Genomic DNA, 26901 nt, shown 5'->3' with positions numbered 1-26901 from the left:
TATAACCCACCCATCCCAGGTGCAATCTTCAAATCTCCAGGAATTTCACAACTCAAGAGTTGGCAACCCTAGCACAGAGCCTGGGAAGGGCTTTATTGTTATGATTTAAATTTTTAATTCTTGTTTAAATTTTTTAATGTTTCTTTACGCTTGTTTTATGCCATTTTGAGAAACAGTTTTTGTAAAGCGTGATATCAGTAAATAAATATATAGCTGAAGGATGTAGGTCTGTTGAACATTTCCTCTCTGATTTGTCTTCAGTTATCTTCTGAAAAACCAACAGTAATAGAATATCTTTTTTCCAGGACCAACCAAAGTATCACAGGATAGCAAACAGGCTTTTGAGTTCAACAGAGCTCTTCATGAGATGGGATATTTAGTATTAAAAAGAAACAACCCCCCACCCACACAAATCATTTTCTCTTCCCTCTCCTTGAGGGATTCTGAAAATCCAGCTGGATAATAAAAAGATATCCCAGTACCTTTTTTGAAAAAAAATTATATGAACCAATACAGTTCTGTACACTCTTACCTTGAAACCTGAGTATACTCAGAGTAGGGTTTCTCAACCCTGAGTTTGCTGAACCATCTTTCAGCATAACAGGACACAAACAGCTAATTTAACGAGGTGCTGTTAAGAGTACTCTTCGCCTGCAGCTTCTCCCCCTACCCCCACATACTTGTACCGGTTCCCTATCCTTCAAATACCTAAAAAGTAAAAGAAAAAAATTAAATCTGTTTTACCTCTGTCTTCTCCTAGTGTACCAGTTGCAACAGGAAGCTCCTCATCCAAGAAGAATTACCTGCACATCTGAGGTAAGTACCATGAAACCCCCAAAGAACAGCAAAATCAATTGTTCTTGCTTGTTTTTCAAGCTGATTCTACATCAGGAGAGGTTAAGCTAGAACGTTCTTCCCTTCTGTATTCTCGTTTTCAGCTTAAACGCAGAATCATCTACATTACAGTGGTTTACTTGTTGCCAAGCTTTTGTGAGCTTCTGCAGTTGTTTTCTCCCAAGTTTATAACTGAATACTATTCAGAACAAGGTAGAAAACAGAGCATTAAAACCAACTACATTTCTTACAGAGGGGTGATTGTGGAATAGGTACAGCTAAGCTCTCATCTTGTGTTGTGCAGGACAGAATCATGGCAGTAGGCTGTTTCCAGCAACTTATAAGTGGGTCCCAAGGAATATGATATACTGCTTTTCGTTTGTTGTCTTGAAAACATGTCTAGTTACTCAAAACTGGTAAAAAACACACATTTTAGAGTTACAGTGTCTACATACACTACATTATATTATATGTCTTTTAAGGCCCTTTTAAGGTGGGGAGTCACATCTGGGTCTCCCAGATCCTAGTCTGATAGTCTAACCACTATACCACACTGGTTGCTGTGAGTGAGATCAGATGCTCCTTTTATTGTTGACTGTGCTGATGGAATGCGGGAACTGCACTTGGCATGGCTATAGGAGAGGTTGTAGCTCAGTGGCACAGCTCATACTTTGCACAAAGGGGATCTCGGATTCAACCCCTGCCATCTTCATCTGCAGGATCTTAGGCAGTTGGGGTTGGGAAAGACCTTTCTCTGTCTTGGACCTTGACAAACTCCTGTCATTCATGGTACACAGTACTTGGGTAGAGAGATGATCTGACTTGGTATAAGATAGCTTGATAGATTCACATCCCCAAAGTGGGTGAATAGTGCTGTCTGGTCTAATTGCCCACCATATTTGAATGATTGATTGAATGATTGTTCAGTACGCTAGTTAAGATATGTCTGACACGCCCTGCTTTCCGTGCCCGTGCCGTCAGAGGTGAGACAGGTGGCATCTGGACACAGGAATTTCACAATGCAATCGTGGCATCTTGCCTGTTAAATGCCACTCCCCTTGGGGCTCACGTAGTGGCTATGCTACTCTCTGAGGCACCAGGCCAAAACGCTTGTTTACACATGCTTCAAATTAAGAGATTGATGCTTTACCACCATTTTAATAATGTTTCAGTCTGGAAACTAGTGTTCATTTTAAGCTTCTTAATTATCTGTGTTTTTATGGCATATTGGGTTGCTTTATAGAGGGTTTTTATTAAGAATTTTTTATGTTGTATGTTTTTATTATGTTTCTGTTGTAGGCCGCCTTGGGCAAATTCCCCAAAGAGGCAGCATAAACATTCTCTAAATAAATCAATACATTTTAGGGAAGAGGGAGAATGATCATCTTCATCCAGTTATTTTTTACATGTTTTAGGGTTGCCAGACTCCAGGTGGTGACTGGAGATCTCCTGGAAATACAACTGATCAGATCAGTTCCCCTGGAGAAAATGGCTGCTTTGGAGGGAAGACTCTATGACATTATGCCCTAATGAGGTCCCTCCACTCTGCAAACTCCTCCCTGTCCAGGCTCCACCCCCCAAATCTTCAGGAATTTCTCAACCTGGACTTGGCAACCCTAATCTTACTGGCTGAAACTTAAAACTCTTATGAAAATTCAAATTTAAAAATTCAGTCTAATAATTTTTAAGGCAAATGCTTTTTATCTATACTACAGAAAGTTGCTGGATCCTGTAGATACATCACTTGCAGTTTTGAATATACTACAGTGCTGGATTTGACTTGTAATGCTTCTAACAAACCACCATTCATGCTAAACAGACATTGAAAATGATTAAAGTTTTAAATTTTATTGCAACACTTTCATCATGCACCCAAGGGAAGAGGAAATTAATCTTCAAAGTGTGCTTGTCATTTTGACATAGCCTTAAATACAGGGGAGCATATTACTGTCATGGCCTTAATAGTTCATCCCGCTTAGATCACAAACAGGATTAATTTACTGAATTAAATAGGAATTTCTTTGTACCAGAAGTCTTTCAGTTGCCAGCTGCAATTCTTCCAAATATGCCATAAACCTCTAGCATGAAAAATAAAGTTCTAATGGGAGCAAACAATCTGGGTTTTTTAGAGAAAATCCTGGTCTTTGCCAATTTTGATTTGGCAAGCAATTTAATAGTTGTTTAGCTAACTTTGGTTCCTGGGCACGAAGATAAAAATTGATCAGGAATAATTCCTGGTTTTGCTCTCCAGCATATAACTGAGTATCATAATTAGGTTTCCTTTTGCATGATGGTCACACTGTATGCAAAAAAACCCTCCATTCCTCAATGTTGCACTGAGACTTCAGATTTTAATAAACAATTCTCTTTTATCAGACCAACCCAAATGATACACAGTTGTCCTAATTTGTTTAATGCTGCATGCAAGTACAGCAACAGGCTTTTCTATACACAGCCCAGCTGGAGAAGGAACTGTTACCCAAATGGGGTACGCGTCTAGGGCCCTCAACTTCAGAGCGTCCCCTTTTGTGTGCCAGGTTAAACACATTGTTCTGGATGACTCTGGTCAGGTGTGATTCAGATATAGACGTGCACTTAAGAAACCTTGAGCATCTACTCTCGGAAGTTATAGAGGAGGAACAAGCAGGCTTTTTGCCAGACAGACAAATAAGAGACAATTTAAGGACAGTGATTAATGCTATTGAATATTATGACAAGCGTTGTGACAAAGAGGTTGGTTTCTTCTTTGTTGACGCTGAAAAGGCGTTTGACAATTTAAACTGGGACTTTATGTTTGCCACTATGGAAAAGTTACAATTGGGAGAAAGATTCATCAGAGCAATTAAGGAAATTTACAGAGACCAGACTGCAGCAATTGTGGTGAACGATGAAGCGACCAAGAAATTGACTATAAGCAAAGGAACAAGACAAGGTTGCCCGTTGTCTCCACTGTTGTTTATTTTAGTATTGGAGATCCTGATGATACAAATACGACAAGACGAAGAAATTCGAGGAATAAAAATAAAGGACTATTCATACAAGGTCAGAGCATTTGCGGATGATATAATGTTAATTGTAGAGGACCCATTGGAGAACATGCCAAAAGTGATAGATAAGATTAAGAAGTTTGGAGACCTGGCAGGTTTTTATATTAATAAAAAGAAGTCAAAGATATTATGCAAAAATATGACTAAGCAGAAACAACAATTGTTAACGGAAATAACGGACTGTGAAGTAACAAGTAAGGTGAAATATTTGGGAATTGAACTGACTGCAAAGAATATAGATTTATTTAAAAACAACTATGAAAAACTATGGACTCAGATAGAGAGAGACTTGATTAAATGGAATAGGTTGAATCTGTCATGGTTGGGTAGGATTGCAGCAGTTAAGATGAATGTGTTACCAAGAGTAATGTTTTTGCTACAGACAATACCAATCATCAGAGACTCTAAACAATTCGAAAAATGGCAGAGGAAAATATCAGATTTTGTATGGGCAGGCAAGAAGCCTCGAGTGAAAATGAAAGTTCTACAAGACGCAAAAGAAAGAGGCGGAATGCAACTGCCCAATCTGAGACTTTACCATGATGCAATCTGCCTAGTGTGGTTGAAAGAGTGGATGACGTTAAAGAACAAGAAATTACTAGCCCTAGAGGGATACAAAAAAATATTTGGATGGCACGCATACCTATGGCATGATAAAGTAAAGGTGAACTCGATGTTCCTGCATCATTATATACGGAGAAGTTTATATACAATCTGGAAGAAGTATAGAATTTATCTACAAGAAGGAACCCCTCTGTGGGTAGTTCCATATGAGGTGATAGATCCGAGAGCTGTTGAAAATGAGCAACAATGTTTAACTTACAAAGAAATAACTAGAATTGAAGCATCTAAACTCAGAATAAAGACGCAGGAGGAACTATCACCTTATTACGACTGGTTCCAGTATAGACAGATTAGAGATTTATATAATTCGGACTCTGTAAAGGGAGGTATACGAATAGAGAATTCGGAACTAGAGCAGACCCTTCTTAAAGAGGACAAGAAAAGAATATCTAAGGTATACCAAGTACTGTTGAAATGGTATACTGAGGATGAGATAGTTAAAACACAAATGGTGAAATGGGCTATAAATTTTAATAAAGAAATAACAATGGAGGCATGGGAATACTTGTGGAAGACTACAATGAAGACAACGACATGTACTAGCATTAAAGAGAACATTTACAAAATGATCTATCGTTGGTACATGACACCAAAGAAGATTGCGCTAGGGAATTTGAACACTTCTAATAAATGCTGGAAATGCAGGAAGCATGAGGGCTCCCTCTATCATATGTGGTGGTCGTGTGAAGTAGCCAGGCAGTACTGGGGGGAAATAATAAGAGAAATGAGTGAAATTTTGCAATTTCAAGTAAATAAGAACCCAGAACTCCTGCTACTAAACTTGGGAATGGAGGGAATTCCAGCCCATCATAGGACGTTGATATTTTACATGACGGCAGCAGCCAGACTTTTGTATGCGCAAAAATGGAAAGTACAAGAAGTGCCAACTATTGAAGATTGGATCTACAAATTGCTGTACATGGCAGAAATGGACAAGATGACAAGAAAACTGAGAAATCTGGACTCAGGACAGTTTAACACAGACTGGGAGAAGCTGAAACAATATCTGGAGAAGAAATGGGAGGTGGGAGGAGAACTGTGGCAGTTTAAGAACTATTGAAGTACAATAAAATGTAGAGGGGGTTGACTTTACCGGGGGGGAGAAGAGATAAACGTAATCTCTAAGCAGTTAGATTGATATATATAGATTAACAAATAGAATATTGATAGAAAATAACTAACTATAAGGGTTAACTATAAGGACTGATTAACTAATAATATTTTCTTTTTGGTAAGACTTGTATAATGTACCAAACTGAATATGTTTATTTGAAGATATATATGAGTCAAATTGATTATATGATGATAGTTATATAGAATTATTATTGAAGGGGAATAGAAATATTAAAGTAACTAAATATAACTAAAATAGAAAGAAGAAGATAGAATGAGTAACATATAGAGCATAAGTTAAATTGTTTGACTTAAATCAATGTATGATTTATATGGTTTATGATCTATAGAAATATTTGAAATCGGAATTATGGAAAATGGGATAAATTGTCTATCCAATATGGAAATAAGGACTCATAGTTTGGGTACAGAGTATTAAAAATAGTTAAAGAAGTATTGCTTAGAATAAAGGGAGAATATATATTTAGTAGATAGAGGAATTTAAAAGGAGTAAAGGAAAAGGGACAAAGGGTTGGAAAACTGTTGGAAGTCAACAAAAAGGGGGGGAAAGGGAGGGGGTTAGAAATTGGAAAATGGGAGAATTGATTGTAATGTGAAAATAATTGATCCTAACCCAATAAAAAATTTTTCAAAAAAAAAAAAAAGAAAAGAAACCTTGAGCATCTGGTTAGCTTTCCTATATCAAATCATTTAACTCTTGGCTAGAGGTTCATTACCAGATATTGTACACAAGACTTTGTTATGGCACAATAATTAGATGGCAATAATATGGCAAAATAATTACAGCTGATATGTGGTCAAAATCCTGTGCATAATGACTTGGTGCTTGCACAGGGGACTACCTATACCTAAGAGCCAGTATGGTGGTTAAGAGTGTTGGACTAGGATCTGGGAGAGTTTCCCACTCTTCCCTGGAAACTTGTTGGATTACATTGGGCCAGTCACACCCTCTCAGCCTAACATACCTCACTGGTTTGTTGTAAGGAGAAAATGGAGGAGACTTTAGGTCTCCATTGGGATGAAAGATGGGGTATAAATAGGGTTGCCGGGTGTCCAGTTTTCATTCAGACAGTAGGTATTTTGGAGAACTGTCTGGGGGAAACATTGCCCAAATACCAAACACCTGGCCCCTCCTTTTGCCCTCCCCCCTGCTTCCAGAGGTAACTCTGTTGCCCAGCCCAGTCATCCAGCCTCCTGTGGCTGCATGGTGACAGTAGCGCCCTGGGGAAGTGGCCAGCCAGCCCAGGTGCCCAGCCTCCTGCACTGGGGGTCAGTGCAGTGACATCACTTCTGTTAGTGATGTCATCATGCCAGGACAGGAACGTGCATGTGCAAGTGTGTGTGTGTGGGGGGGAGTTAGTGCCATGTCCCTCTCTTCCAGGGTCTAGTATTATTCTGAACCCCATCTGGTAACCCTAGGTATAAATGAAGCAAATAAATAAATAAGAAATCTAAGTACCGGAAGGGGGTTTCTAAGGGGGCAAAAAGGGAGAAAGAAATTATATGAGCCTGATCCTGTTATGAGAAGGAGGCCGGGAGGGTGATCCCAGGTAGCAAATGGGGAACCAGAGGTTAAAGAAAAATGGCTAGAGGTCCACAAATTAAGGCTTTCTCAGAATCTTTGTTGAAGGTCCTGTACTGCATCACAGGGGCAGTAGGTGAAGTGACCCTGCTGCAAGATTACCAGGAGAATTGAGGCTACTTTTATTGGTAGATAATCCTATCATCTTCCTATAATCTATGGGGGGTTCAGTCCCTCAGAATCAGGATTACACTGCGGGGAGAAGTCTAAATTTACTGGCTGGTTTAAAATTAACTGCTGTGAAATCCAGGCAGGAAGATTTGAGGAATATTAAAAGAGTCCATGTGGCTTTGCTCAGTCAGGAGACAGGCTGTTTAGGGGGCAACAGACGGGTGGGATTGATGACTCAGAGGGAAACTACACAATAAGTACAGGTGTGTGTCGGGCCCTGCAAGGTTTCCTGGGAAGTGTAGTCTTACAAAGATCAGCTGCTTGATGAATCTCTGGTTTGAAAGCACCAAGGGGAAGTTCCCTTTTTATTCTTTTTGCAAAGAGCCCTGTGCAAGTGAAATTGACCAACCTTCATCAATTTCACCTCCTAGCTATGGGTGAAAGTGACTGGCCTCCTCTACTTAGCTAGGAGGTGAAAATAATGTAAGCCAGGCAAGTAGCTGTTAGCAAGTCAGAATTAATCACTGCTTTACTGTAAAGTGAAAAAAGCCAGTAAAATTTCCAAACATCCAGGTTGCATCAAAATAATTGCAGCATTCAAAGCCAAAGTAAGTTAATATAATACTACACATCAAGGGTTGGATCCAGACTAAACTGCCAGTTTGTACTCCTTTCCTTTTTTCTGCTGGAGACCCCACTGATGTTGTTCCTCAGGGTCCTCAATCTGCCAGGAGCAGCATTTTGTGGAGATTGACGGGCTGCAGTGAGTGAGAAGGAAAGTGCCTTTCCACCAATGGAAAACTTAATGTGGATCCAACCCCAAGAATCCTGTCTGCAGCGGAAATTGAAGTCTTTCCCTATAGAGGAAGATGCAAATCAGAAAAGTTTGGGAAAGCAGGGCTTTATTTTATCTTTTACTTTTCAATCTGTCTTCTCATCTTTAGCAAGGCATGGGAGATAATTGCAGCTCTTCAAGATAATTGAATTAAGTTATATAAGCAGATGGGGCATGTATTGGAAAGTGTAATCTAGATCAATGTTATTCTGGCACTGTAGGAAGGAAAATCAATCTATTAACAAGAAGGAATAAATTCTCATGACAATCACCCACAGCATTTCTTTATTTCCTTTTGGGATTGAATCCTGTTATGTGTGATTAGAAGAAAACAGTACAACACTGTGGATAACATTGTTGCTCACCGTTTTCCTCACATTGTCCACATTATCCAAACCTTAACAGTAATATTTGCATTATGTCTTCCCCACCTAGCTCTGTACAGGATAATCTCAAGGTGAGTCCAATCACTAAAAAAGAAAGAAATTCTAGGAACTAATCTTGAAGGCCTTTGCTATCTTCTATGCTGGTGCTTCAGCTCCAGCCTGGCTAGATTTGGGGGGGGGGGGAGACCCAGAGGAAGCGCCATGTGAGAGAAGTTCTAGGAACTATATGACCATTAAGCTGGGGAATAAAATTTATCCCTCTCCCCCAGTAAGTAGAATCAGATTGAAGGCTGTGGCACGGAGACCTGAGAGCTAGGATGAGGACCATACTCTTCTAATGGTTGGCCCTGGAGCCTTTTTAAGCCCACTTCACAAATATCATTTATGTTTACTTAGTCTCATTATCTGAATGCACTTAGGTACTTCACCGAGCCATTTGGAAAAAGCAGTGCTGTGCTGCGATGAACAAACTGGACAATGATAATCCTCTAGGGTGATGCATACAATTATAATCTAGCCCATTTTAAGTGAATATGTAACTGCAGAATAACTCTCAAATGTTTGAGCATGAATCCTGTGATGTTAGTGTCTTTGTTGTTTTATAGTGGTAAGTTTACATTGAAGCAAAGCTGGGCTCAGACATAAGAACCAGAGTCTTCTCTATATGATCATTTTTTTCTATATGATCATTTTTTTAAAAAAAAAAGAAGAAATGCCCATGAAAATAAAATACTGTTATCATCTGTCCCCACCTATCATTGTCTTTCAGGAGTGGATGAAAACTTTTCTGTTTTGTCTGGTGTTTTAATGTTTTTATCGTTTGCCACCTTGATGACCCTAAGTTGATTGGAAAGGTGGTTTTAAATGAATAAAGTGATGTACAGTGCATTCCTAAACAGATACACCAGTCAGTGGGCCTAGGAAAGTGTAGCTCTGCTTAGGATTGCACTGTTAATACCCTGATCGTAATATGAATTTTCCTGCCCCCTCCCTTTTAAAGCCAGATGCTTCCATCATTTTGTTTGTTTGTATGGCATGCACATATATAGGTTGCCCTTTGCTGTCATAGCTGGGCATCTCACCATGGCTCTGGAATAATCTTAAGTGAAAAGAGATCAAGTGAACCAAGTGATTGAATTAATTAACACAGCAGCTCCCCTTCTGATTGTACAGTGAGACTTCGTATTAATGTGGCATTAATTGCCATCAAGCCTGAGTGAGCATTACGGCCTTGTCCCAAGTGGCCCCTTTGGAGAAGGCCAAGAACCAGTGGTGATGTGGGTTATCTGATATACTGAGCCCTGGAGAGAGAAGCTCATATACACAAACATTGCCTGGTGTGACTCTTCAAATATCAAAGTGGCGTTGAATGATCCTTTTCTGATGATGTTTGATTTGAGGCATTGTTTGTAGCAAATGTTACCAGAACTGCTTTTTATAATGGGGAAATTAGCTTAGCAGTCTGGAACTAAAATTAGCGCGGATCTAACCAATGTTTACGGAGGTCCCGATTCCAGACACTCTAGTGATAAAGAGGCAGGCTACAAATAGATTCAATAAACACGTGTATTTATTAATAGTGTGGCATAAGCCTGAACTTGCACATACATACAAGAAAGCATACAAGGACTAGGAAATGCAGAGTAAGAAATACAGAGACGGTCGCATGAGCAGGTACCCACGATGATAAGAGCGATACTTACAATCCTGAAGCAGAGCAGAGACACGACAGCGAGGTGGTCCAATGCCAGCAATGGATCCACGGACAGACAGCAAGGGGGTCTGGATAGGAATGGCACGAGCCTGACTGGGAACAGGATCGGGATGGCATGAGCACCGTGTGGTCTGAGGGACCAGCTTAAATACCCCAAAACGTACCCTGGGGCTGGTGCTGTACTTGGTGGTTCTCACGGATTAAAACAAAGGCTTTAATGGGTTACTGAATGGCTTGGATGGGCCACTTTAGTAATCTGATTGTGTTATAGTGACACCTCAGGAAGAGGGGACAAAGGAGGGAGGGGGAGATCCGAGCGGGCTGAATGGATGTTCCAGCGGACAGGCTTGTCCTGATGTCATCAGCTCTGGAATGCGGAGGTTTCTTTGAGATGCATTCTCTAAGTGCTTGGGATGGTCGGCACTTAGCTTCTCCTCCAGGGCAGCTCCTAAGATATGCAGAGCGAGGCGAGGTTCTCTCGCTGCGGACGTGGTGTGTCCGCTTCTCCGAAATGGCTTCCCAAAGCAGGCTTCTTCTCTCGGTCTTCTAGCTGCCTAAGAACATGGTTGCCGGCTGGGCATGGCTGGTAGGCTGCCCGGTAGCGAGGGCAAGCTCGGCGGCTGGCCCGCGGGAGGCTCCAGGTGGGAAATGACCAGGGAGCGCCTGGCCAGGCTCGCTGGAGGTTTCCCCGGCAGGCGCCCGGCTGCTAGCAGTGGCTTGGGCCCAGATGAGGCAGGCTTCCATGGAGCCAGGGGGAACAGCATGTGAAACACAGTCCATAGCAGGGAACAGGTGCGGTCCGTGGCGGATGGCAATGCAGGCACGGGGCACACTTGTAATAAAGTCCAAACTCAAACACTGGGAGGTCCAAATATAGGTCTAGGCAGGGCTGCCCAGGAAGAAAGTCCTTTGTGGAGTCATCCAGACAGGGAGTCAGGAAACTAACACAGTCTATTGCAGCAGCAAGGTAATTAACAAGCAGGCAGGAAACTGACACGTGTATCAGAGCACACACGTGCAGGGCAATCTTGGTGTAGCAGTGAAACAGCAACGCAGGAAATTGGCACAGTCCATGGCAGGCCTTAAAGCAGGAGAGGGTGCCTACTTGGCAACACAAATGATGCCCAGTCGTCAAACTCTGCATTGCAGTTGCTTTTCATCTCCTACCCAAAAACAACTGTGGTGTTATGGGATCATAATCTGACTTTCCTGTCTATTGGGTCATTATAGTTTAGCACTCTGTAATGTGCCAAGTGCTTTCGTGTAGATATTCACAACTTTTTTTTTTTTACATTGGTTATCCATATTCCTGTTATATACTTGGGAACTGCAACAAGAGAAGTTGAGGGAAATCTGTGATCAGGATCTTCTGTGCTTTTAAACAATTATGAACAGCCATAGGTGGCCCCAAATAGAATCCAGTCCCTGGTGCATGTGAGAGATAAAGTTAACACTTTCTATTCATGCTGTTTTCCTGTTTGTCCCATTCACCCCCACCCCCAGTACACTGCTGTTTGCCCCATACAACAAAACCAGAGACGAATTCCTAATTAAACTCTCATGCTTAATCTACAGGATGTACATGTACATTCCCTTGAACTCTGGCTGTGTTCAAGTGTTAGGCCTATATGCTGTTTCCAGCTGACTAAGGCTTTTCCTTCAGATAAGTTCTCCACTCCCATCAAGTAGTTGACAGGAACAGCTGATTTGCACATCTTGTCGCAGTCTGCTTATGCTAGCACTGGCCTCAGTGGTGGGTTCAAGAGAAGACACGACACACCAAGCTTCAGTACAAATGGTGTATTATACAATTTACAGGTGGATACATTTACATACTTATTATGTTGACTGACAAAGTGCTTCGCCAGCAACCCGCAGAGCTGGAGCTCTTTACAGTAAAAGACTTTGCATCCTTATATATTACTTAGTAGCCTATCACAACACAGTGCTGACTCACTGTGCCAGCCCAAGTGTCCTTGACATTTACAGAGAAGTACATCACCTGGCTGGTATCACATGATAGCTACCTGTCATCACTCTGTAACTACTGATGACTCTGATCAGTCACTGCTAGCTGCCTCATCTCAGTGTTTATTTATTACCTTGACACATCTTGGCAATTTAGGTCTGCAAAGCCATTGGCCCACAGGAGAGACTGCCTAATATGCAGTAGAGGTTTTGAGCCACTGCCTGTCTGCTGTGGTTAAATGGCTACGAGTGAACAAATTGAAACCAAATCCTGACAAAATAAGTTCTGCTGGTTGACAAGCCTGTCTTGAAGGACTTGGATAAGATCCTAGGGGTTATACTGGGTACAGCATTCCTGCTGGAGAAACAAGTTAATGCTGCTGCAAAAATGCTTTCTGCCCTTAGTTTAGCTCACAACATATCCCCATACCTTGACTCAGCCAATCCAGCCACCTGAATTCATACCACGATAATATCAAGATTAGACTTTGTTTATTAGATGCCCCATGCTGTTGATTGTGTTTGACTTATACACTGTGTAATCCACGTTGAGTCTTGAGTGAGAGACGCATACTATAAATAACATAAATAAAGTAAATAATTTGTCAAATGCTATCACTTTTTAAATAAATGCAGTGTTCTGGAGCCAGGTTTGAGGACAGAGGCATAGGACTTTGTTGAGAAGAGGCACGATGCATTTGTAAGAAAACAAATACACTTACTTCAGATGTGCCTATCTTTCCCCCCACCCTCATGGTTCATTTTTCAACAGCTCAAGATTGATCTGGACTTAGATACAGCAACTCCAAAGACTAAGCCACAACTTGAAATGCTAGACATTGGCGGTGGTAGAGGAGGGGGGGGAGAGATGTGTTCTACTATTTTTCTGTATTCCTTTCACTCTTCTATTCTGTTTTATTTGCTCAGTGGCTTCTTGAGAAATATCCCACATAGACCCATTGTAAGATATTTACTATTAATTATATAATTCAGTAATACCCACACAGGGTTGGGTTTATGATGAAGCATATTCTATTCAGTAACAAACGCAGTAAGTAAAACTAGTAGATACAACAGAACAGCTGATTCAACATAACTAGCTAATAAGTGAAACATAATTTCAAATTCATTTAGACACATCCAAATATATAAAAGCCTCTAATCAAATTATGAGTGACTGGTCTTCCATTTTGGTGGGAGATCTCCTGTTCGGCATTCCTGGGGTCCCACTGCAGCTCCATGGAGCAGCAGGAGCAAAGTGGTGAGGGAAATTGGTATTGTGCCAATGTGACAACATCACTTTGTTATCAGAATTGGTCTCCTTGCAAGTAGAGGGAATTAGCAAAAAGGAGAAGGCTATGCAAGAGGGGTAAAAAGCGAGATACTCCACCAATTTTTACAGGGTCCCCTCCCCAGGGAAGCTGACGAGACAAGAGACAAATGAGCAGTTCACACAAGCACACCAGAGTCCTAGGAAATTAGCCAGAGGTTGGAATAGAGTGAGGGATTCAGGATATAGTTACTATCAGAGGAGTAGTATAGTCCATGGAGGAAGAGTGCTTTGAACGTCCTGCATCTTTGGCCAGAGAGTAAGGCTCAGACAGAGAAACTCTAAAGGAACTATGCCTGGGTCCCAGTAAGCATGTACAATTTGAATGGGGTGAAGGCAGGATTCTAATAGGGCAAATCAGTCCCTCGGGCTGGAGAGTACTTCAGCCGTTGAGACAAAGATCTTAATTGTCGTCTCCTGGAATGGACAAAATGTTTGAGTACCTTGACTAGCACTGCTGGGGTGTGAGTGACAAAGAAATTAGGTTTGTCACTCTTGGTGTCTCACAAAGAAACGGCCATTAATTAAATGTTCCCGGAGCTTGGCTAATGAATTTAGAATTTTGATTAGATGTTCCCTGTAAGAGTTTCAAACTTATCAGAGCTGATTGATGGCCCTTGATCGCAGGGTAGGGTTTAATCAATGGGAAGGTAGGAGTTTGGAATGTTCGGGGTGGTGACACATAAGCACCTCTATTGTCAAAGATAGCATATTCAGCAGTGAGGGGGGGCAGGAGCCAATCACGCCCAGTCACTCACATTCCATTCATGACTCATTCTCCTGGGCAGGATCCAGCAACGCTTTGCTCAGCCAGCTGGTTTGCTAATGCGAATTAAAGCGCATTAGATTCAAGGTGCTTATGATTTTATATCATCATCAGCCATTAAAACGTCAGAGGCCGGACTGACTGCTCACAACTTCTGGCATGAAACCAGAAGTGACATCCCGCATCAAGTCAATGCCCTAAGACTGAGCCTAAACTCAAAGAGTTTGGGGTGAATACTGGGCCATTGCTCCAAGATGGTGAAGTTTCTTCCAGGCTCATGACAGAAGTGATTTGGTAGTGTCAGCATGACACCAGTCACTCTGTCCCTACCCTCAAATTTTCTTCAAGTTGACAGTGCTTGGCTGATAACCCTAAACCAAGTGCAGGTACTTGAAATAATTTATATTCTTGCCTTCATGTAGACATCACCCAAGTTCCCATATGCAAGAATCTTCCTTTAAAATGTTTAAGTGTAAATCTTATAGTAATACAAAAGACTTCTCTAAATATAGCTGTGGTATCTGACTTAATTTTTTAATATATGATTTTACTATGCAGAACCTTAATGCAAAAAAACTGTAAAAAGTCATGTAAAACTATTCTAAGGCATGACAGTTTGGGTAAAAGTAGGGTTGGCCAATTCCTCCTGGCAATTGATGGGAAGTGGGGGGACTTATCTGGTCACGGGGGTTCACAGGTGATGTCGGTGGTGATGTCAGCACATCACCGGGGGACACTAATATTTGAGCAAAACTCTGTGGTTTAACCATAGAGTTTTGCCTAAATACCCAGGCATCCCCAGCTTCCTCAGTGATGTGCTGATGTCACTTCCAAGTGCACAAGGAGTAACATCAGTGCTTTGAGATGCTGGCATCCATTCTTCATTCCCCACCATTTTATCTCCTGCTGGTCACCTGAGCAGTGGGAGATGTCTTGCAACCAGCAGGGGAATGGTAAGGCTGATAAAATAATAGTGGATTTTTATTGGCTGGCAGGTCTTAACACAGCTGAGTGATCCAGTGACATGTTAACCACTGGAAACATTCTAAACTTCTAAGTAGAAGACAGACTACGCAATAAATGAAAATATTTTTAATATCACACACGCACAAGTTTAATGTTGTTCCTGTTTTCTTTTTCAACAGGTGGAGAACAGACCAAAATACTATGGACGAGAGTAAGTACCTGCCTTGAGTAAAGGGAAGATGCAGATAGAATAAAATGACCAGAGCGATTCTAATTGGCGATAGTATCGGTGTCTTCTTATACGGGGCTAATAGTAGCTCTAGCTGGCAGGGAATCAAACTGTGGAAGTGGTACAGAGAAGTGTTAACTCTGCCTCCTCCAGCACCTCTTCTCCAAACTAATTTGGCCAGAACCCCTCCTGCTTTTAAATAAAATTGAAGACATTGCAAGATACAATTACTTTGTATATGTGTTTCCTACTCGTTCAAATGCGACTTGGGTGTTCATTAGAAATGGGGCCTTTCGTGTAGTGATCTAGATAGTATCCATGCTGCATGGGATATTGCTCTGTCAGCATCCTTTTTCAATCTTTTGCAACTATTGTCCACACACAAAAATCCAGTCCCACGAGGTTGCTGTAGCACAACAATAATACATTATGGAGCTCTGAACTTTGGAACTCTGTTCCCATAACTATTCACCCAGATCTTAGCTTAATGAGTTTTAGGTGCCAAGTAATTAATCTTTGGCCTAGATTAATATGGGTTGTATGAATATATTTTGATTTGATTTACCTAGTTATGACTATGGTTTGAATTTTATTTGTTTGTTAAGTTATCTCCTGCTCTTGAACTAACTTGGTTTGCATTTTATCACTGAGTATTTTAATAGATGTTTGATTTTTATTAGTAAGATGTTTTCCTTTTATTTTTAGCATTGTTTAAATACCTTGGAAAGCATTGCTATGAGGATGGATAAAAATCATTTAAATAAAAACACTAAATGAATTCAAAGTGTATATGTTCACACATACCTCAACCCCTTCATCACACAAACATAACTTCAGAGTTCTCAGGGCATGGTTTTCCAGTAAAAAAAACAACCCTATAATACACACATGAAAATAAAATTTTAAAAAACCTCATGAAAGCGATTTAAACATTCCAGAGTACGTAAACATAACTTAGTATTGTGAAATATTAAATCCATGGAGAAGAACAGGGAAGACAAAACATTTCTTAGAAGTAAAATAGTACAGTCCAGTAGCATCTTTAAGACTAACCAACTTTAATGTAGCATAAGCTTTCGAGAACCGCATCTCTTTTCATCAGATCTGACGATGAGAGCTGTGATTCTCGAAAGCTTATGCTACAATAAAGTGTGTTAGCCTTAAATATACTACTGGACTCTTTACTGTTTTGCAACTGCATAGCTAACTCATATGGATTTATTCCATAGAAGAAAACTTTAGCCAAAATTCATTACAGCTCTGAGAAATTGTGTTCCCGCTCAACATCACTAGCTATGGATGTCTAATACAGACAACCATCCATCCATGTAGGAGATGTGAAGAGGCCTTACTACCTGATAAAGACCCCAAGACATTAGTGCCCACAGGAATATGTGGCAGAATATAATTTCACCATGTTTTAATTAATATACAGTACAGTCCAAAGCAGAGTTAGATCCTTGTAAACCTATTGATTTGAATGGATTTAGAAGGATGTAAACTCTGCTTAGAATTGCATTGATAGATGACCAAGCAACTGTTTGGTTAAAAACTCTATTACCTGATAAGGTCGTTCTGTTTTGACGCATACATATAAACAGAAATTTGTAGTGATGCTAATGATATGTTTGTCTTTATGTCTTGTATTAAATTCTACTGAACTAATGTGGCTGTACTTAGGAGGGCAGAAAAACTATTGGATCTGATACGTATGTTGTTACTAATATATGTAAATATTTTAAGATTAATGTAGAGATTGTTATTCAAATTTAAGCCCTGCCCACAGGCTTTTGGCAAGTTGCCTAACTGGTCTTCATTGTTGTGAAGTGCATGCAACTCTAGGAAGCAACGTAAGATAAGACGGACACTTCTCTGAAAGTCAAGCCAATAAGAAATACCTCTTGTAAACAGATTTATTATTCATAGAGGGAGTATCCTTAGGCTGTATATGTATAATGAATTTGACAACTAAAGAATATCAGCTGAAAATAAAAGTCAGCTGTATGCTAAGTAGAGACATTAACATAATTGTATTCAAGACTGACTAGAGTTTACTTTATGTTTCTTGAAAACAAAAGATGCTATTTTTATTATTAAAGTATTGAAAAGGTTGTATATTTTTGTCACATATATATTGTTTGAAACAGCTGTTAATTGTACTGATAAAGATGGACTTTGTTTTCCAGGTTTCATGGGATGATATCAAGAGAGGAAGCAGATCAATTATTGAGTGTAGCAGAGGGAAGTTATCTCATTCGTGAGAGCCAGCGGCAGCCTGGAACATACACTTTGGCTTTAAGGTTGTCAGTTAATAATTCATTTTTTAGAATATTAGAATATTTATGAATGCTCTTGGAGGTGGTATTAAGATTATATATTTTCTGTTTTTCTTTATGGAGTTTTTTTAAACAGTCAACAAGTGAAGTATGTTTTTTGTATCTAGACGATAGTTCTAATACCTTCAACGTTATTAGTTTAGCAGGTAGTTTTGAAACACCACTGCATGTGCAAGTAAATGGTTTAGTTTAGGCAGTAAGAAATACAGGGCAAGAGCACCAAGATATTGATAGAAAGTGGCATTTGTTGGGATTTGTTGCTCTGATCAAGTTATTGATGGGCTGTTAATGAAAGATGCGCTAATAATTCCTTATCATCACTCCTTGGTGAAGTTTTGATCCATTTGTACTTCAGACAGGTAGGGGACCCCTGGAAGCTGATGGGTCCATATGGTTCCTGAGACCTCTTAGGGGCTTTCCTATTGGCATGACTGGGGCTCCTGTCAAAGCTTTGTTTGATCTCTGGCATTAATAAATGATCCAGGCAGTTGATGTAGTGGCTCTTAATTGCCCTTTTCCTTCAAACAGAGCCCAATCAGGCCTTAGGTTCACAGGGGAACTAAGCGCAAACAACAGGCTGGAAGATGGCTCAAATTGAATGAGTACCAAGTAGGGATGTGCGCTTCGGGTATCCAATTCGGGTAAAATACCCGAATCAGGCCCAATCCCGAAGCAAAGCTTTCCGAAGCATTTATAGTGCTTTGGGAAGCTTCGGGGCCTTCGGGGATTAAGTTTAAAGTGCCCTTTTGCAAGCAGCAGGGCCCTTTAAACTTACCCATTTCCCATCCTTACCCCACCACCCCCACCCCCACTTACCACTGGAGGAGGCAACCGCCCTGCCCACTGGTGTGCGGCAGCGGCGGCAGCCCTCTCTGCCGGCCAGCCGCAGTGATGACGGCAGGGAAGGCCCTCTCTGCTGGCCGGCCATGCCTGCTGCGTGGTGACAGCGACAGGGAAGGCCTTCCCCACCAGTTAGTTGGCCAGCACAGCCACTCCAGCCTTCCAACTGACCAGGTAAATGGGGTGGGGGTGGGGTTTAAGGGTGGGGTGGGCCTCCCCCTCCCTGTCACTTCAGTATGCTCCGAATCTTTCTGGAGTATACCAAAGCGACTTGGAAACTCGAATCGGAAGCGGCATGCCGCTTCAGAATTCGGGGCTTTTCCGAAGCTTTTTCCCACTTCCCGAAGCGGGAAACCCGAAGTACCAAACATTAATTAAAATGTCACACTGTGTAACTGATAAAGGCAAAGCATAGTTACGTTTCTGCTTCTACTGAATCCACGCAAAGCTATCCAGTGGAAATTTATAAGAGTTGGGTGAAGTTTTGCATCTTATTTCCCAGAAAGATTTAATGGAATGTTCAAAAGCCTGCTGTGACTTGTTTATGAGGCATCTCAGTCATATCGACTCTGACATGGTTTCCAGTGGTTTTTAGCGGTTCAGCCACAGAATATTATCAGACTTGATGCAGTCACTGAGAAGAATTTCTGTTCCTAAAATCTGACAGTGTGGACAGGTTCCTAAGACCAAAAGCTATCTGGTCCTTTAGTAGCATGAGAACAAGGCAAGAGGATTTCACCATTGCTGAACCAATTGCTTGGACCAATTGCCATTTGGCTACTCCCCTCTGTTCCTCAAACTGTCTCTTGTAGCAACAGTTCCATTCCAACTGGGATACATGTTATCTAAGTGTTAGTACCTAAATATCCTTTTTGTTGGTCTTTTTATCCATTGAGTATTATATCAAGGTGGGGACATGATTTTGAATTATAAACCACATTGAATGCATTTTTGGAAAGGCAGTGAATAACTGTAGAAAAAAAAATATATCTCGCAAACATGAGAAGCCTTGATATTTTTTAAATGCTCAGAATCCGAACATTTCACATAAGATTTTTTTTTAAGTTTTCATGATTCCTGAAATTTTGAACGTGCAGTTTTTGTGTATATTTAAAGATTGGTTCAGCGTATAGGGGAACATTCATTGATTTATTGATTGATTACATTTGTAGCCCAATGTCCCCACAAACGGGCTCAGAGCGGATAACATTACTATTACATTTACATTAAAATTGTAAACATTAAAACCATAATAAATAACAGTTCAGTCATAAAAACTATTCTAGATGGCAGCTCATTTTTCTCAGCTCCAGTAAAAAAGTTTTTAAAGTTAATTATATTAGGAGGTCTGACTAAAACCATTGAACCCACTGGCCAATTTGCAAGGGTTTATGCTCTTGGCGTTTACATTTTTGAACACCGCCCCCCCCCCCCAAACTAGCTGTTCATTGGCCTTTATGATACTTTTGTTTGCTGATATAGCTGTCTCCTTAAGTCACCCTCTGCCAGATTGTTGGGAGGCAGTAATACTGTAAGGCAAACTTGCTATAAGAAAGTTACTGATGTTGAAAAACAAATTTATTCAAATTTGGTTGGACTGAATATATTGTAACATTCTTTCTAAGAGTACTTGCACACAAAATTAATATGCAAAACTGGAAGAGCTTCTTTTAGCCCTCTGTGAGGGTCCTTCTAGGCTGGGCCACCTGTCCGTTATGGTGCCGCTGCGCTCCTTGGCCCCTTTCTTCAGCTCCTGGCTCCAGCTACTTTGTCGGCTGCTGCAGTGAGGTGCACCCTTCCCTGCCGAGGGCTCCCCCAAAAGGTCTCAGAAATGGCAGGAGAAGAGCCAGGACTGAACTCCTCAGAACTCCTCCCCACCTGAGAGGCTGCCCCTTTCAAGCAGGGACAACCCTCTGCTCTCCCCTCCAACCATGATTTCGAGCCCTCCTTAAATCTCCCTCTCCTAACACAATCCCCACTCCACTCCCTACATGCCCAACTCCTGGGCCAGGGGTGGCCACACAATCTCCCTCCCCTCACAGCCTGAAGGGGACTACTGCCTGGCCCTACCCCCTAGCCCTACCTGGGCCTAGGCCCTCACTGGTGATGGCTTGCCAAGGGCTGGGAATGAGTGCAGCCTCTAGGTTGCTTGTGGGCACCAGCCCTGCCCCTGAACAAGGCCCAGGAACTCTGGCTGGCAAGGCCACTGCCGCAGCTGGGCATCGCTGACCCTGTGGCACCCCTGCTGATGATTGGCAGCCAGTCGGAGCAGTGTCTTCTCGAAGCAGGCGGTCACTGTTTTCTCCAGGCTCCTCAGTGGGCCACCACCTTAGGCTGCAGCCCACTGTTTGGCAGCAGCCGGGCTTCTCCGCTGGTGGCCTCCTTTGGGGCAGCTCTGCTGATGGGTGCAGGCTGTTTGCTCCAACCGTGGAGTGACCATTGGCCGTTGCAGTTGTCCTGGCTTAGTTTCAGGTGGGTGTCAGCAGTAGGCGGCAGTCTGGGCCGTGCTGTGGTGCCAGCCCCAGACACACCTAATGCAGATCAGTCTTCTGTCCTCTCCTCCACTGCTAGCAAATGCCCCAGATCAGGCAGCAGTATCCTGCATAGCTGTATTTGGTAAGAATTGGGTTTTAGCATTCAACATGAGGCAAGCTGTACAAAACACCAATTATACAACCTCAGTACTGGCAAACCAGCATTCAGAATGAGGTGCTGTTGGTATACTGTGGATGTAAACCTTCTGGGAAGGGCTGGTATCATTTCTATATTTAGTAGCATAGATTTTCTTTTTGTGTAGCTGTAGGACAACGGTCTCTGCTACAGCACCGACTTTGTCCTTCTGGTATCTGATCAAGTAGATTCTGGCTCCCAAAAGCTTATGACAGAATAAAATTTGTTAGTACTTAAAATGTGACAGGACTCCTGTGTAATTCCTTCTCAAAACGAGGAGCCAATCTGGACTTTTCTCCAACTCATTGAAGCAGGCGGTGTTTCAGAAGAGACCAAGACCTTTGTGTCTGCAGGGAGGACCCATTTGGAATCAGTTGCCTTCATCATTCATGACACTTTGCTTGGAACCTCCCAGCATTTTGCAGTTGGCCCCATTATAGCACGTTACCCCTTAGTGTCGCAATCATGAAAGTGCGTATGTGAAGCAGCCTTAAGAGCAAGCCCTAGAATCCTCAGCATAGAAGGTCCATGGTAGATGTGCAGTTACTCTGTAGACAAGGGAAAATAGCAAGAGCCCTCATACTGGGAAGTCAGAAAATGAACCATTGCAGAGGATTTAGGTCCTCAACCCTACCAAGACTATTGAGATCTGATCATATTCGGCAGAAATTAATGTGACACATTTTTAAATGCCCTCTTCCTTCCCACCCACCCCCAAAGTTGAATGACACCCAATTTAAGCTCCTTTTATTTCCCAAATGCTTTTTAAAAGCAGACAAGTTGAACCATTTCTCTTCCTTTAAAAAAAATGAAAACAGGAAAAAACTGAGTTGCTCTCTTTATAATGTTCATATGTCGTGTAAGTAGCTTCAGAACACCAAATACAAATGCAGGGTGAATGTAATGAGTAAAGGTTATTCTGGATTTTCTCAGCAGGAACTTGTTTTTCTGCTCACCATATGTCCATCATCCCACCCTACTTGCACTGAATAAATGATTCACAAACTTGGGTATCAACCTAATGACTCATTTCAGATGTTTGAAGTCTCCTTTTTTAATGCACAAAAAGGAACTGGCTGTTTGTGGTGGGAGTTTGCACAAGCTGCAGCCTATTTAGTCAAATACATGATGGGCTGGCAATAATGGGTTGGATCCAGACTACATTTTCCAGTGGAAATTGCAGTGGAACTTTCCTAGACCTCCCACTGCATTCTCACTGATTTTCACAAAATGGTGTTCTTGGTGGATAGAGGACTATTAGGAATTGAATGAGGAGGATCTACAGAGGGAAGAGGGAATCAGTGGAAATAGAGCCACTTCTCTCAGCCCCAGCTCCCCAGCTGTATTGTAGGGGATAATAATTACTTTGTGTTCTGCTCTAAATGGGCCACTAATCTGCCTAGAAGAGCAATATATAAGCGTGGTGGTGGTGGTGGTGAATTTAGTCTGAATCCAGCTCATTGGCTGGTATCCAACAAACCATGAACAGAAAATCATGCAATGAGAACTTTCCCCTCCCTCCCTCCCTATTCATCCCTTTGAGTCCATCCCACCCCCAACACCCTGATTTCCTCTCTTGAATTCTCAAGGACAAGACAGGGAGCAAAGTGACCTACCAGGGGAAAGTGGCACAATATTTCTCTGCTGACAGAAGGCCACTTTCATTGGTGGACAATGACAGTAAGGTGCAAGCCACTATGCACATGCCAAATGCTACCTAACTCTGCCATTCCTTGCATTGCACATTGACTTGTGTGACAGCGGCCTTGGGGGGCCCTGCTTTTTCTCTCTTTAGTTTTCTCTTTTGTGCGTTAGTTGGATTATAAATATTTTTTATCTTTGAGCATCATTGTTTCCTGCAGCTGGAACTTCCAATTTTTCTAATGTGCCTTTCCCTCCCAGTAGGAAGAAAACAGTAAGCATCTGCTTTTCCTTAGCTTTGGCTGAGCGTCTCTTCCCATCCCCCGCTCCCATATTTCTTCTCTCCCTGTCCAAGTTTAAAGTCTTGTGTTTCCATTAATTATGCCATTAGTTTTACTTGCTTCTTTCAAGTATTCTTTATCCTTTTCCTGTGCTCGCCGTTAAAAAGTAAACAGTTTCTTCAACCATTGGCAGCATTATTACAGCTCCTTTCAGCATCATTTTAAGTGATAACGCTATTCTGCTACAGTAACACAGGGCCAGATCTGCTGGTATCTCTAAATTGCTCTTGTCAGATTTTTTTTAATGGAACCAACTGCAGTTCTCTACCAATTACAGCTAGAATGTCAAAAGTGACGTTCAGTTATACCAGACAATACAAGACTTCTCATTGGCCCTGGGTATCTGTCTCTTCCCATCATAATTCATGAAAGATAGAAAAGAAACATTTTCCCCGGGTCTGATTTCTGGGGTAAAATTATCTTTGGCCACATTCAGACATCCCACTTAAGTTAACTAAAAATGTGCAGGCTTTGTGCCAGAACCACACCTCCCTTCTCCTTTCTTGCATAGAGAATTGTGGTTTAAGACCACTTCTGGTGCCCCATGATGTATGAATAGGTGTGCTGTGTAGTTGTATTCATATAATGTGTTAGTGGTATTCTTTATTAACCAGAATTCTCCACATAAGGAGGGTGTGGGGAGAAGTTAAGTAAAAATGTGTGTGAACCCACTTATGTTTAACTATGGGTAAATGTTAAGTCTGAATGCGCTCTTTGTTGTGTTTCACAAACTTTTCCGAGACATAAAAAGAGGAAAATATTTCCATCACTGAAAATACCAAAAATATATTCAAATGCATGGTTCCTTATTACTACCCCACCATGCCTCAAATACTGTGTGCAGCAGGTTCTCTAAAACTGCAATGACTTCATTAATTTGTAAGCCATTGGGAAGAAAGCCATGTTAGGGAGGGGGTGCACAGTGGCCTACTCTTGCAGCCAGGTCAAAAGAGCAAAAGAAAGCGGGAAGTGAGTTTCTGGTAGCCATTTCCCTTGTATTTGCCAAGGGAACTGTTTGAATCTCGCCTTAGAGTTTTAAAATTTATTGCAACCAGATTGGAACGGAGGCCTCCTTATTCAATGAGAGGGAAGATTAAGAACTGCCCATTCTCAGAAGAGGAGGCAAATAAAACCTTCAGTTGCAGTCATATCGTTTCTGCCTGTCTGTGCAAGGGACCACAGCCAACATCTGGCTCCCTGTGTAAGATTCTTTCAGTAGTAATTGTACATACATTTCAGAAGACTGACTGCTAATGGTGAGAGAGGAGATATTTGGGGGCCTTAGCGGGGAACGGTGCTAGTTTGCCGAACTTCAGAAATGTGGGAGTAGCTTTATTACAAGCTGTGTTCCTGCACCTGTGCAACCACTGGCATTTACTATTGTGGCTCACAGTGCATAGTAGTTTTGATTATGGCCTTCAAAATGTATAATACCATGTTAAAATATCGGAGAGAGGATTTTTGTCCTTGTAAAACAAGGAACAGCATGGAAACCCATTGTTGCTCCCCCCTCAAAAAAAGTTATTTGATCATAACTATAGCTTCACATGTTGAAGAAACATGCGATAAGCAGTGACTATTTCCTGCAAGCGAACACTGTTTATTAATGTTAAATAGGAGCATTGTTGGTAAATTCATTGCATCCCATAAGTGATACTTTTTAAAAAGTCAGAATAAAATTACAAATGAGATTTATAAGTATTACAAAAACATTGTAATATAAATGAAAAATTCCTTGCAGCTGAAAGGAACGGGAAATTCCTAATTAACTCCAGAGGGTATTAAATCTGCCTTTTAATGTCGGCTAAACAGTAGGCTCAGCTTAATGCCAAGCCCTGTAACAGACAATGACAACAACAAGGCCTCATCCCCAGTGTCAGTTTTTGTGGCTGGAAACTTGTTTAATTAGGATGAAGATCATAAGAAAGCAAGGAGAAATTGTGCTGGTGGTAGGCGTCGGAGTACAGGAGCACCGTGTGTTCTTTTGAGACGAGAGCAGCAGCACCGTGAGTTTTAACTCGTTGCCATGGTTGCCTTTCCTGCAAATCCTATTGTTGCGTTATCAGATGTACAGGAAAATAAGGCGCGGCGACATGAAATGGCAAGAACTTAATTTGGAAATCATGGAGAAATTTTAAGCAGTTTACTGTGAAGATCAAAACTTCAAAGTGAAAAGAATGTTGTTCAGGTTAATTTTCATTTCAGGCATTTCCTGTCCGCTGAGGCCTCTACATGACAAGGAGTATTTGCAAGCCGAAGAGAAAGAGGCAGTAATCATGCAGTACTACCTATTGGTGGGAGAAAAGGTCATTTTGGTTGGGAAGTGGGATCCCTCTCTCACAGTGTCTAGAAAAAGTGGGTTGGATCCTGCCAGCATTTTCATTCAGTGTTGCTCAGTTCACCTCCTTATTACAGTCCTCATCCCACAGGGCTTTGATCTTTTGCTCCCAAGCCTTAGTGGTCAAAGAGAACATTCTCTTCCCTTTTTCACCCGCAGAAAAGCTGGTTGGATGCTATCCAGTAGGCTGTGTGTTGTTTTAATGGTGAAGGAACAGCAGAAGTACTAGTAAGAACAGAGCTGAGAGGAGAAGAGTCCGGGAAGTAGCGTGGCTGTAGGAGAGTGAAGGGCCCTTAGCTAGACAGGGAGCTGAGAGAGAGAGAAGAAAAGGTTCAAAGGAGTAAAGGTCACCGGTACAGTGGAGGTGGAGGAGCCAGAGATGGAGAACAGCAGCTGCAGTACAGATGAGTGTGCTGGTAGAAGTGTCCAGCTCCCCTTTCCTACTTGTTATTTTTTACTGTAAGACCCTATATATGCTATACATTGTGAATGGGGTGGACGTATAAAAATAAACACCCCCCTGCTATCTTTATATCTAGTTTGGCCCTGAGGAAGACCTGACCCTAACATCTTCAGACCTTGCTGTTCGTCATCCCATGCTGTGGGCTACTGAAGCCTTTGTACTTCTCCTCTTGTTCCCGTTTCTTCCTAGTCTGTCTTTTCCATTCCATTCTCTAGTGCAGTGGTACTCATTCAGTGGTTCACAGAGAACCACAATCATTCAAGAGCCACACTGACTTTCATCTTTAGCATGAGGCTTGCATCAAAGGCAGGCTGGAAGCTTACTCATTCCTCCAGCGCTGGCAGTTTCAAGGTTGTGACTCTCTGGTGGCCGCGGGCCCTATCAGGCAAAGGCATTGGCCACTTTATTGAAACATTGGGCAGGTCCCACACTGAGGAGCCATGCTCAGAAGAGCGACACATGGCTCTCAAGCCACTGAGTGTCAGTGCTATAGTGGCAGGCCCTCCTTCCAACTCCTGAGCAACAAGGATATCTGCGTGAAGATAGCCAAGGCAGCCACCACCAACAGTTACACTCTTTAGTGTACATCTAAAGGTGTTTGGAATGTATATCTAATATTGAAAAGTGGAAAATACGTTTGGAAATGCAAGTACACGTATCAAACCATTGGCTGTGTGACTCTGGTGACTCTGCACTTGATGGCAAGCTCAGGTTTCTTGTCATATAATGTGTGAAATGTCTGTGAG

General features: G+C 41.8%; 1 protein-coding gene across 1 annotated transcript in view; it reads left to right on the top strand.

Moving 5' to 3' along the window:
• Positions 1-26901, top strand: part of CHN1 (chimerin 1) — a 126905-nt gene that overhangs the window by 27669 nt on the left and 72335 nt on the right. Inside the window, exons 3-5 of the mRNA XM_054971442.1 lie at positions 761-816; positions 15477-15508; positions 17713-17826. Of these exons, the coding sequence (XP_054827417.1) occupies positions 761-816; positions 15477-15508; positions 17713-17826 (202 nt within the window). The remainder of the gene's footprint in view (positions 1-760; positions 817-15476; positions 15509-17712; positions 17827-26901) is intronic.

Source organism: Eublepharis macularius, chromosome 2 (genome assembly GCF_028583425.1).
Source record: "Eublepharis macularius isolate TG4126 chromosome 2, MPM_Emac_v1.0, whole genome shotgun sequence".
Lineage (NCBI taxonomy): Eukaryota > Metazoa > Chordata > Lepidosauria > Squamata > Eublepharidae > Eublepharis > Eublepharis macularius.
This window is presented reverse-complemented; position numbering and strand designations above follow the sequence as displayed.